Source organism: Copadichromis virginalis, linkage group LG20, assembly GCF_057382275.1.
Source record: "Copadichromis virginalis isolate Kocher_CV1m ecotype Utaka linkage group LG20, C_Virginalis_male_GT1.1, whole genome shotgun sequence".
Taxonomy (NCBI): Eukaryota; Metazoa; Chordata; class Actinopteri; order Cichliformes; family Cichlidae; genus Copadichromis; species Copadichromis virginalis.
This window is the reverse complement of record NC_140637.1, coordinates 29,792,647-29,805,056: the sequence shown is the minus strand read 5'-3', so window position 1 is coordinate 29,805,056 and position 12,410 is coordinate 29,792,647. Positions and strand designations below refer to the sequence as shown.

General features: G+C 40.8%; 1 protein-coding gene across 1 annotated transcript in view; it reads left to right on the top strand.

The window, feature by feature from the left end:
• The window catches only part of plxna2 (plexin A2), a 161,691-nt gene that overhangs the window by 15,080 nt on the left and 134,201 nt on the right, over positions 1 to 12,410 (top strand). Inside the window, exon 2 of the mRNA XM_085444847.1 lies at positions 8,641 to 9,974. Within this exon, the coding sequence (XP_085300973.1) occupies positions 8,775 to 9,974 (1,200 nt within the window). The 5' untranslated portion in view covers positions 8,641 to 8,774. The remainder of the gene's footprint in view (positions 1 to 8,640; positions 9,975 to 12,410) is intronic.

The window sequence follows — 12,410 nt, the reverse complement described above, 5'->3', positions numbered from 1 at the left end:
ACTGTTTGCCTTTGGTCAAACTTCAGTGTTTATTCAGGTTTTATTGCAAAAAGGATTGGACTTTGTGAGGACAAAGCATGACTGTTATACTTCTGCACTCACTGTGGCAGGAAAGAAGAGTGGGTCATTAGGGTTAGGCGGTTTAACTTCTCACAAGTGCTGCCATTGCAAGGTAGCAGCCTTACGTTTGCGATAAGACAGTCCAGTGTGTTTGTACAGAACTGCGGCTGACCCTTTTAAGAGTTGGGGTTTGAGAGAACTGAGATCTGTGCTGAAGCTTAGAATGGAAGGAAAAAAAAAATCATAGACCCAGTGTGACAGCTGTAGGTTCATGCTTTCAGTGTGACAGCAAAAAACATTTCACTTTTGTAAGAAGAAGCATTTGTTTATACAGTCTTGCTGTGTTTGTTAAAATTTCCATGGAGGAGTGTGGCTAGCTGTAAACAGAATAGTCCCAAAGAAAGCTGTCTGCTGTCCTGGATAAGCACAAGGAATTAAATCAGCCGCATGCGCACTGACACAGACAGAACAACAACTCGTATAAACGCAGCATGTACACACTGCGGAAATGAGCAACTGAGTGACTCTTGTGTTTATTATCAGACAAAAAAAACATGACTCATAAAGTTCATGGAAGAGCGATGAGTGTTTATATGATTTTTTTGCATAATGTAGTTAGTTCCCTCCCCCCCCATTTTTGTCCTTCAATGTGCATCCTGCCAGCCAACTCTTCTGGCATTCAGAGCATTCACAGAAACTGAGGTCACATGCTCAACTGTTATTTTAATTGCACTGGGATATTATTGATTTTTAGCATTGATAGAGCTATATCTGGCACAGCAGTATAAATTTCTCTTACATCACAGATCACATTCTCACTGTTCTAAGTTACACCACAGCCCTGGTTGTTGGGCAATACTTGTCGCTATAATCAAAATTAAACCCACATACTACCTTATCTATAGCCTATCCTCTGTAAACCATGCAGGGATCCATAGTGACCATGTTTGTAGAGCAGTTCAACAGAAAAGTGTGTTTCCTGCTGAGTTTATAGTGCCTGGTTGTTAGCCAACCCAGAGTAGCCTCATCCTTTCAACTAGCGTGTGATTACAGAGCTCCAGGCTATATCATACAGTCCTTAGATGAAACGGTAGCAGTAGAAAATGAAGGGATTACTTTGACTGACAGGATGCACATCATTTTTTCCTCTCCTCCAAAATCTCTTGTATAACCATTCCTTCTCCCCCTCTGCATTTCCTGAATGAAATAACAGGTCTCGTCATGTAATGAGTAGATCTATTATACATTTAGACCAAAGAATAGTCCTGTGTAGATTTCACTCATCTTTGACCGTCTTTGACCTCCTCATTCCTTTCACTTTTTGATTGATCTTCCTGTAGCCTGAGTGTGCCAGCCATGTTGTGCCAATGTTCTCCAGATAATGGAGAGACCATGCCAACTTCTAGAGTTATGGCTGCCGTAGTCTCTAACAGCCTTGTCAACTAGCAGCAGTACTTGACATTCTTTCTCTTTTTCATACACCATCATTGATTCTATCCCTCTTTTGGGTTTCGGTTTCCCTCTGTCTCCTTCTTTCTTAGACCCTTTCAGCATTAGTCACCTTGACCACTGAGCCATGCCTTAGGACTATGATCCCAGTTGAACAAATGATGAAGCTGTGGATGGAGAAAATTCATATTACTACACATTATATGGAAGGTCTTCCTGCAGTGTTTCACACACATATGGAACATGTATGGAAGAAGTACTTAAATTCACACACATCTCCCCACTTGCAGATCAGTTTGCTGGTGTTTTACTGTGGATTTGGCATGATATTTTTTTGACAGAAGGTTCAGTCCATCGGTGCCTTATTCTGACTTGGCAGCTGCACACCAAAGGTCAGAGTCCATGCTTTGTTTAGCAGACTGCAGCTACAGGCAGATAACGCCTCTGCGGGGAAAGTCTGCTGATTTTTTTTTTTCTTTTTTTCTTTTTTAAGTAAATCAACGCAAACCAGTACACATAGACACATGCTATGATGATGCAGCTGCTTGCATCCACACACGCAGTTTGCGCTGGAGTGTGGTATTGCTTGGTTTAATGTCATCTGTGTCTTTTTTGGTTCGGCTGCCTTTACCTCTCTTATGTTTGGTGCTACAGCACAGAGTTTATGCAATCTGATTTCACCAAGGCAAGACGAACTGAGCCTTTCATGCATTTCATTTCTACTCACAAGACGCGCAATTGCCCACTCGCTCAGACCAATGCCCCTTTAGCTGTCCTTTGCACCTGCTACCTGGCACACCAGCCAAGTTCTACATTTTGCCAAGTTCATTTGTCTGCTTCACCGACTCTTAAATTTGCATTGAGATTTGGCCACTATGAAGTTGCCTTAGATATGAGAAGAGCTATTGGTAGTTACGAGTTTCAAAATATTCGCTTTGCTGAACTGCCTAAATTCATAATGTCATGTAAGAGATCAGATGAATTGATTTTATTCAAATGCTTCTTTCTCTGCTCAGTTCACGATAACCTCTTGAAAGGACAAAATGCTACTGTTTTTACAGGTGTTCAAAATATTGTGAGCTGTGTGTTTGCAAATTTCCTTTCTTCAGTAATTCATAGGAAAGTGATTCAATTTCAGATACGCAAACCACTGAAACACACCCCATCTACTTTAACTTAAATGGATCTCTCCACATCTAGCTTCCATTATACTATTATACAGACTTTCAAAGTGCGAGGACAGCGCAGCATCCACCACGTGCGTCAAAAGTAGTTAAGGTCCTTCGGTTTGATAAAATGTGTATGATGTCAATCAAAAAAAGCCTGATTCAATTTCAATCTGTGTATGAGCTGAGGTAGATATCTGATCCTGTGGTTTCCCCTGACATCCTGCTTTGTTTGTTTTCTTTGCCCACTGAGGATTTGCTCTGCTCTCACTAAGGCCCTTTACAATTTAGATTTATGGAAATGCCTCCTAATAGAAATCTGCTCTCATCGGATGACAGACAGCAATGATGAGACGTACACCACATATGACTATGCTGGGATTGATTGAGAAGATCATGCCTCAGGATTCATCCTTCAAATGAACAAAAGCATGTAGAGCTTTGTTAGTTTTGTCAGTCAGAGCAGAATTGAGAGGGAAAAGGAGTAATTCATTTACATTGAAGCTGCCACTATGTATTTGTGTATCTTTCATTGTAGCTGTGGATACGTACGTGTCTAAGCTTGCATGAAAGTACAAGTTTAAATGTGTGCATGCCTGTGTGTTAGGAGAATGTAGCGGCTGTGGGAGCGGAAAAATATAATTAGAGTAGCAGTGACACTGTAATCTCTTTAGTAAATGTTACTGGTTTTAGCTGCAATACCAGTGTGTTAAGTTTGTGAAGTGGGAGTGGAACTGTGTAGAGACAGGGTTAAAGGGAAGGATTAGGTACACATGCCCTTGTTTGCACTGGGGAATAAGCGTCTATGCTAAGTCTTGACTATACCTGATGAAAAATGTTTTTATGTAAGTTTGTGGTGGGTTGTTCTAATCATTTTTATGTGTTTTCATTAAAATAATGCTAAAGCTGGGGCACGACTGTGACTGCTTTCAACAAATGCAGCTCATTGACAAGCAGTTCAAGGCCTCTCTGTACGCCTCTAAACTCAGATGCTCATGAGCAAGTGCACTGATATGGGTCACTAACAAAGATAGTGCTATTAAATACTGGATGCAAAGTGCTCTGTCAGAGTGCCCAGAGAGCTCATGCTTAATTGTGAGCAACTGTGCATTAATTTACTATGCATCGCTAAATTGCAGCTCTTTCAGCCATAGCTCAGAGCCTCACACATATCATGTCAAAAGACAAACAACAACTAAATGGCTTATAAAAAGGTCAAATTAAAACATTTACACAGTGATGGTTTTAATTTAGCAGCTCTGGACTATTTTTTATGTTATGAGGAAGGCTTTAATGACAGTAATTTCCTCCTGGTTATTAGGGTTTATCTTTATGGTGGAATTTTGAATCGTTACACAAGAAAATATTGGGAATAACCAACCACGTCCAACATCACAGCACAGGAAACCAGACAGAATTAAATGATAGTTACTGGAGGGCTTGTGGTTTCTGAGGGTGTTTTCCCTTTCTGTTGCTATTGGGTCGTAGCAGGAGAAAATGCTATGTTTCCTTGCAGTGGCTGGAAGGATGGATGACTGGAGAATAGTTTTCCTGGAAGCTGACAGATCGTAATGGCACTGGAACAGAGAAATTCATTTCCTATTGTCACAGAAGAATGTATGAATATAACTCCAGCTCAACAACATAAGATACTAACGAGGCCTCTCATTATTTCTTTTCCTGATAGCAGAAAAGAGAGAAGACTAATAGACAAACCTCTACTGCTAATACTTTTTATCGGTTCCTATAGAAGGAGATCTCCCTTTGGGGAATATAAAACTTTTTATTTTTACTGTCCAAATTGCCACATCCACTGAAAAGTTTACCAGGAAATGAATAAAAAAATCCAACATATTTTTAAACCCTTAACTGTACTTTTCCTAACTAGAAAGTTGAGGAAGGTTTGTTCCAAATTGTCTCTTTGATTCGAAGCATATCACTTTCACTTAAGCTTTCAAATTTCATGCTTTACATTAATCGTTGAGGGAATAACACATTAATCCAAGGCATGAAATTACAATCTCCCATTTCCTTTTTTTTTTCTTTTTTTTTAAATTCAACAACAATGGATTCAGCACCATAAATGGATTTGGTTTACATTCTTTATCTTCTGCAGTACAATTGCTGTAAATATGAATTTAACAGATGAAGCAAATTTGGCTAGAGTGTTAAGAAGCTTAGGATGTGGAGAGAATAAACTGGGGGAAAGCACAAAAGCAGAAGACCTGCTGCCTATTTGAGGGTGATGGAGCTTTAGGGCTGCTCCTGCTTCAAAGACAAATTCCTTCTCTCCTGTGCCATTTTGCTAGTTGCTGGACTACCCTCAGGCTGTTTCTTCCCAACCATCATTGAGGGTTTACTTAGCTCTCGTTTTGCATTTCGCCACTCCTTTATCCTTGTCCTGTACCTAATGTCGCTCTTTTGCATCTTTTTAAAGTGCTACAATCCAGCTCTTTTGGCCACAGTTGGCATTGTCACAGCATCATGCCCAGTGGCTGGGGAAATCACCAGCATTTCAGCAAGAGACCCACAACCAGTCACAGTGACAGTGCACATGCAGCCAGTGGGACCAGTTTGTTTAACAAGCACTCTGAAGCAGCCTGGCTGAGTGTGCCAACACAGTGTTTTGTGTGCCTGACTATTCATTATGAATGGGAAGTTTTGCAAAAACTGTCTTTTCTCCAAGCCATGATCACAGCTTGCGTTTGTGCGGGAACGTGAGTTCTCTTCCGTCTCTCTTGACATGAAGATTTTCTTTCTTTGCCTTCTACGTCTGCCAAAGAGACTGTCATATGAGTGTGAGTCTTAAAATGGAAATCTACTGAGAATGACCATAAAGAATTTTGTTTTGTTATATAATTTTTTTCCATTTTATATTCTTATTTGACGCTGACAGTTTTGTCATCATGGCAGTCTATCATTCTTTCTGTGCCACGGCCACAATTGTGAAACATCTGCACACTGAATTTATTTCAGGAACAAGACTTTTTTGGTTCATCCGCTCACCCTATGTTTAAAAGACAAATAAAAAGTCGATTGTCATCCGTGCCTCAGCATTAATGGCAAAAATCTCATGTAGTGAAAGTCTGAATTTTTATTCAGAACTACTAGCTGCAAATGTGCCTATATTCTAGTTTACCTGTAATTCAATGTCAACATAGTCATGCCCTCTTCTTTTTCCAGGTCACTAGTTAACTATGTTTAAGTATGAATAATTTCTGGTTGCATTTATATGTTAATTTTCTTTTACTTAATTCTGACTTCTCACAAACAAAAGAAAGATATGGCTTTGAACTAAAGAGCACGCTGGGGGATCGAGTTTTGTTCGTATTCTTTTAAAGTCTTCAGCTGCATACTACTGTGGAGTGCTATGTCAAGTGCAACAAAGAGGTGGTCATGCAATCAGCTTGAACAAAGACTTCATTCCCTGTGTTATTGAAAGCAATATGAGGGGATAACCTTTTTGTGGAGGTTTTTATTTACACCATTCAGTCACTCTTTTTCTTTGCATGGGCAGCTGTTGCCACAACATAAGAGACTGATGCATAATTTTACTCCTGACAACTGAGGAAACGTAGGAAAAATAAAAAGTAGAAGGAGAAAAGATGGATGGCCTTAAAACATTGTATATACATACGATTAAAGCGTGGAGGTGGAGCGTAAGATCTAAAGGGCAAAAGGCTTTGGGGCTTGAGCGAAAAGCTAGCTCAGCAGGAAACTGATTATGCCACCAAAGGGATCCACTTTGCAAATCTACCATGTACAAACTCAAACAAAGGAGCATGGCAGCATGCAGGCAACTGAAAGTGAGGGTGGGGGTCTGACCCTTGCTGTTTTTTAGAGTCACTGGCACTTTTATGACCATGCTAATAAAGTGCTTTTGGGACAGCGCACCTCCCACGCCTCTGCCTGTGCACACACACCAAGAACAGGTTGACTGGGCTTTAGGACCTGTGTTTCTGGACACATAGATCAATATGCTTCCTTAGGGTTATATTTAAGATGGTGCTGTGTAGTATACTCGATCACAAGGAGTAGGGAGGGACCCTAAGATGGCCATTAACGGATTTGGATTGAGGTCTATGAAAGGGCTGACACGGCTCAAAGGGACCCCTAAATTACTGCTGCAAATCAAACCTGCCTTGAACACGTCACAATGTAAGCTGGCTATTCAGTATCTTCCCATACAATGTTCCCTCCCCTTTTCAGTCGCTTGTTAATTCAAGGTGCAGTTACTGATTATTCAGGCCACATCTTTTCACCCTTGATTCTCTGTGCCCTCGCTGCTGGAAATGCAAATCTGGAGCGTGACAAACGACGTAGGGCCGTCTCTGACACATTCAAGCCCCCGGCGTCCCCATGTCACTCCCCAGCTTACCACCTCCAGCGCCATAGTAATTACCCTTGTTGGATCGCTACGCCTAATCGTACTTGATTTTAGGATGCACTGCCATTCTCTCCACTTGTTAGCCCCTCACACTACTTGGTTCTGATAGAGTACACCGATAATACTTGGGGAATGAGACACACTCATACATACATCAGATGTTCTATTAGTTAATCTTTGCATGAGGATGTTTTGTATATATCTATTACAGTGGAGGGATTAATTATAGGCAGCACAAAAATCACCTTTAAATTAATCAGTTGTGATCTGAGCACACCAGTATTAGAGGAACTTGATTTATAAACAATGAATAAATAAATAAATTGTATAAAAGAATAATTAATAGATTCAGAGTCTATAAAAATGAGCCCCTTAAAGAGCAAGAGTAGGGGTGTGTGCAAGTGGCTTCCAATTTGTTCTCAGTTTGTTTCAGTAATGAGATCCAGGCCGTCTTTTCCAATGGATGAGATAATTAACTCCTGGGGACAGACTGCTTGGTTTTATAGCACATGGAGAGAGATCTTTACAGCCCAGGCAGAGCATGGTTGCATTAATTGTAGCGTGATACATTTTGACTAATATAGTATATCAAAATGGGCAACTGATAGGGGATGTGTTTAAAGAAATCGTGAGGATGGGGTCAGTATAATAATAAAAAGAAGAGAATGATGTTTTAAGGATAACGAAGCACACAACGTTAAGCTGTGTGCTAATGTTTCTGGTATGGCATGATCTCTAATATTGAAGATGTGTTTTAGGTTTTCCTTTGTAGGTAAGCCCTATCATCGAGATGGCGTCATTAGACGTTGATGGTCAAAGATCAAACATTAGGTCGCTACAGATTAATGTATTTTCTGAATGAAATATTCCTTAAATCTGCCCCAAATATTCACTTGCACTCAGGGATGAACTGATTAAATCTTGGTGGTCAGTAGTCAAGGCCACTGTGATGTTATGCCCATCCCATTTGTGAATGGAATATCTTTGGAAAGGTATTTGGAATTTTGTCCAAATTGGACACAATTATTCACTTTGATTTAAAGATAAACTGCCTAGATCTGCCATGGCCAAAGTTTCAGCTACTAAAATCCTCAAAGGGTTATGGACAATAACTCAGAAATACAGATTCTAATTATGACAATATTCTAAACCCTTTCTAATAAAATAAGTGAATATAATACATGTGTAAAAGGTTAGCTTCACTGAAGTGTCACATTGTTTTGGAAGAAAAAGACAGTCAGTCTCACAACACAGTGACCTTGCTTTTAGCGAGCAATGCCTGTTTTGGCCTTTTTTCTGTTCTTGGAAACCTCTTACTCAGTGTGTGGTGACAGCAGCAGCGCTAGCATGAGTCAGGTCAGGCTAATTTCCGTTGCTGTAACCTGCCCTGTCCTTTGGAATGTGCACCATAATGGTTTCCACCAATTGTCTATTCTCCACAGCTCATTGCTTTATTAAATTTGAGCCTCTTATTCCTTTTCACTTTGAAACACTCTTAAATGCATCTTCTTCGTGTGACATGTAACTCAGCTGTGACAATTTACAACTTTTCTCTTTGTTTCTTGTTTTCTTTTACAGAAACATGTGAAAAACCTTGTGAAGCTTGACCTGCAAGATAGCCTTCAGCAACACAAAGGCAAAGGTCTCCTCCACGTATTCATTACATCCATTCTCTCAACTCCCTTAGCGATTTCCTTCCAGGCCTGTTAAACATGGAGGGCCAGCAAGCATTTCGCAGAACTTTATCACTTAACCCTAAAGTGGGACCAATGGCTGCTCTACTAGGCTTCTGGCTCATAGTAATACCTGCTTTATCCAATGGGCAGACTTTTACTAGTTTCCACCCTGAACGTCGGGACTGGGTATTCAACCACCTGACAGTTCACCAAACCACAGGCGCTTTGTATATTGGAGCAGTCAACCGTGTGTACAAGCTCTCAGGCAACCTGACTCTTCTAGTCTCCCATGACACAGGCCCAGAGGATGACAACAAGGCGTGCTACCCTCCTCTGATTGTCCAGCCTTGTTCTGAGCCCCTTGTCTCAACCAACAATGTCAACAAGCTTCTCTTAATTGATTATTCCCAAAACCGGTTGCTGGCCTGTGGCAGCCTGTACCAGGGAGTTTGTAAACTCCTCAGATTGGATGACCTCTTTATCTTAGTGGAGCCTTCCCACAAGAAAGAACACTACCTCTCTAGTGTAAACCAGACTGGGACTATGTATGGGGTCATTGTGCCTTCGCAGGGCCAGGATGGGACCCTGTTTATTGGCACGGCGGTAGATGGCAAACAGGACTACTTTCCTACAATCTCCAGTCGAAAGTTGCCCCGTGACCCAGAATCCTCTGCTATGCTTGACTATGAATTGCACACAGATTTTGTGTCCTCCCTCATAAAGATACCATCAGACACACTGGCACTGGTCTCTCACTTTGACATCTACTATGTTTACGGCTTTGCCAGCGGCAGCTTTGTTTACTTCCTGACTGTTCAGCCCGAGACACCAGAAAACAGCATGTCGTCAAGCGGATCCGGCAGTGACCTGTTCTACACTTCTCGCATTGTTCGCCTCTGCAAAGATGACCCCAAGTTCCACTCCTATGTTTCCCTGCCTATTGGCTGTGTGAAGAGCGGTGTTGAGTACCGGCTACTGCAGGCTGCCTACCTTGGCAAGCCAGGACGTGTTCTCGCTGCATCACTCAATATCAGTGCCCACGATGATGTGCTCTTCACCATCTTCTCTAAGGGCCAGAAGCAGTTCCATCGCCCACCAGATGACTCAGCGCTCTGCGTCTTCACCATTCGTGACATCAATGCACGAATTAAGGAGCGCCTGCAGTCCTGCTACCATGGAGAAGGAAACCTGGAACTTAATTGGCTGCTTGGGAAGGATGTGCAGTGCACCAAAGCGGTGAGTTATACTAAATGGATGACAAACTTTACATGCACCCATCCACAGATCTCCAGATCATCCAGAGTGTGAAAGGGAGAACAATTGAAATAACCCTCTTCCATATGGTAACAATGTGAAAGAGGATTTGAAAAACTTGAAACGCTTGTCATTGGGAAATATTATTGGGATAGTATAGGAAATAATGTAAGGACACTGATAAATTGGCGAATAATTACTTGCACATTTCTGTTTTGCACATTCGTGTTTAGATGAATCAATTTATACTTTTTTTTCCTTTTAAATTCTTTGAGCTTCAAGTAGCTGAAAACCAAAAAAGAGCTATTCATTTATATAATAAGGTCTGACATTTTTATAAATTGAGCAACTTCTACATTTAGATTCTTTCTGAAATATGCTGGTAAACAGTGAAGGGAATTACTAAGTCCTCTCAGTGAACCAGAAAAACACAGCAAGTTGTGCAAGCGTATGCTGGTTTATTTATTTATATATATATATATTTTTAAAGGCAATCACCCAGAAATGCTTTTGAATGCCTAGTATTGCATACTATTTTACAAATGACTCTTCTACTGCACTCAATTATTTCAAATTGTTTTGTAGCTTTGATATCAGAAAATATCCACTTTCAAGTACATTTCAATAAGAGATATTCATAAATTAGAGAGGATTTATTTTTCTTGGCAACCATCAAAGTGATAACATTCTCCTCGAGCACAACACAAGTAAACACACTCCCCTTCTAGAAAAATAAAGTGTGTGTGTGTGTGGTGGGGGGTGTCGCTCAAGTTACTCTGCTTCTGATGTTGGCATAATGTAGATCACACAGCAGACTATTCCTTCTGAAATCCCCAATTATGCTATAATACAAGGCCATGTATCCGTTACATGTTGTCACGTACAATTAAGGTTTCGCTCGTTCCCAGGAGGCCACAGTCCTCTGTGCTTTCATTCTTTAATTGCAAATAGGACTTTAAGAATATTAAGAATTAATGACTGGCTAAGTGTGCATGTGTGCTGTATATCTGTGTGTGCATAGGAGACACTTTTAATACTGGGTGTACAAGCAGTATGTGAAGTGTGGGGTTTAATGATATCCCTATCCTTCACTATGATGAGAACCGCACTGATCAGCTTCTTTTGTTGCTAACCCCCCCGGGGAACTCAGTTGACCACTGCTATTAAAATCAGTAAATTCCCCATTAGCACAATGTCAGAGGTGATTGTCAGGAGGAGGGAGACATTATCTCAAACTAGCTGTTGGACTTTATTAGCTCTGCTGAGAAGGCGGAATAAGATGTTGTAAGATGCAGAGTTGGCAGAAGAAGGGGAAATAGTGGTATAAACTGATGACACTGGGAGCCTTTTAAACTGTTGGAGCTCCATTTGGAATATTTTTCTAGTTTCCCAGAAGATTGCCCAATCATGTATGTGCATGTTTATAGTTGCTAGTTTTTATCTGCAAAGCTGCACCCCCACTTCATTCTTTAGGCATTTATTTCCAGTAATGCATTACACTGCACCAAGCATTGTATATTTAGCCGCAGTCACATATAAAACGCAGTCCTTAAGACCAAGACTGGCTACTAAATCCATAGTACAATGTGGATTATAAAGACAGATGTCAGTGCATGTGGAACTCATATAACCTGTCCCAAATACATTTAACACCCAGATATGTCAAACATGCTGACATTGTGTGCTTGATGTTAAATCCTCAACTTAAGTAGTGTGACTACTTTCAAGTACACATACTGTATGCTTCACATCTTTCTTTTTTTTTTTTCTTAAGTATGTTCCTATGTGACTCTGTGTGGTATTTTTTAGTGTTTGACATCCATCACAATGTGAGGTTCTTCAAGGTTAGACCAACCCAAGTGTATTTTAGCTAACTGTTAACTGTACCTTTCTTGGTTTCTGAGTAAATTACACATGCAGCTTCAGTACCTCTCGTCTGGTCTGTTGTAAACAGCAGGTAGCCAGCGAGCTCAAAGCAGAGAACTTTAATTATACCCCCAGCTCTCATTCTTGCAGACATTTTACTGTGTTCAGTTACATGCAGGCCAAGGCTGAGGCTGGGAATGGAACTGAGGCTGAGCCAGGGGATTCAGATACAGCAGCCAATCAAAGATTTATCACCCAGCCATCCAGCCTTCTGCCATCTGGAGATTCACACCATCTCTGTAGTCAATCCCATGGAGTAGAGCCATGATGGGATTCTTTCTGTATCACACTGTGTGTGTGTTTGTGTGTCCATGTGTCACACTATCCTCCAGTCTTGCTTTTTTTGCTCATGCCCTTAGAACTAATTAACCACTTGTGAAAGCGAAGTGGGACTGGAGTTGATAAATTTGATATACTCTGAGAGGAAAAATCTCTGAGAGCACATATCCTGTCACATCTAAACAGGGTAGCAGCTATTTTCTCAGCAGAAAA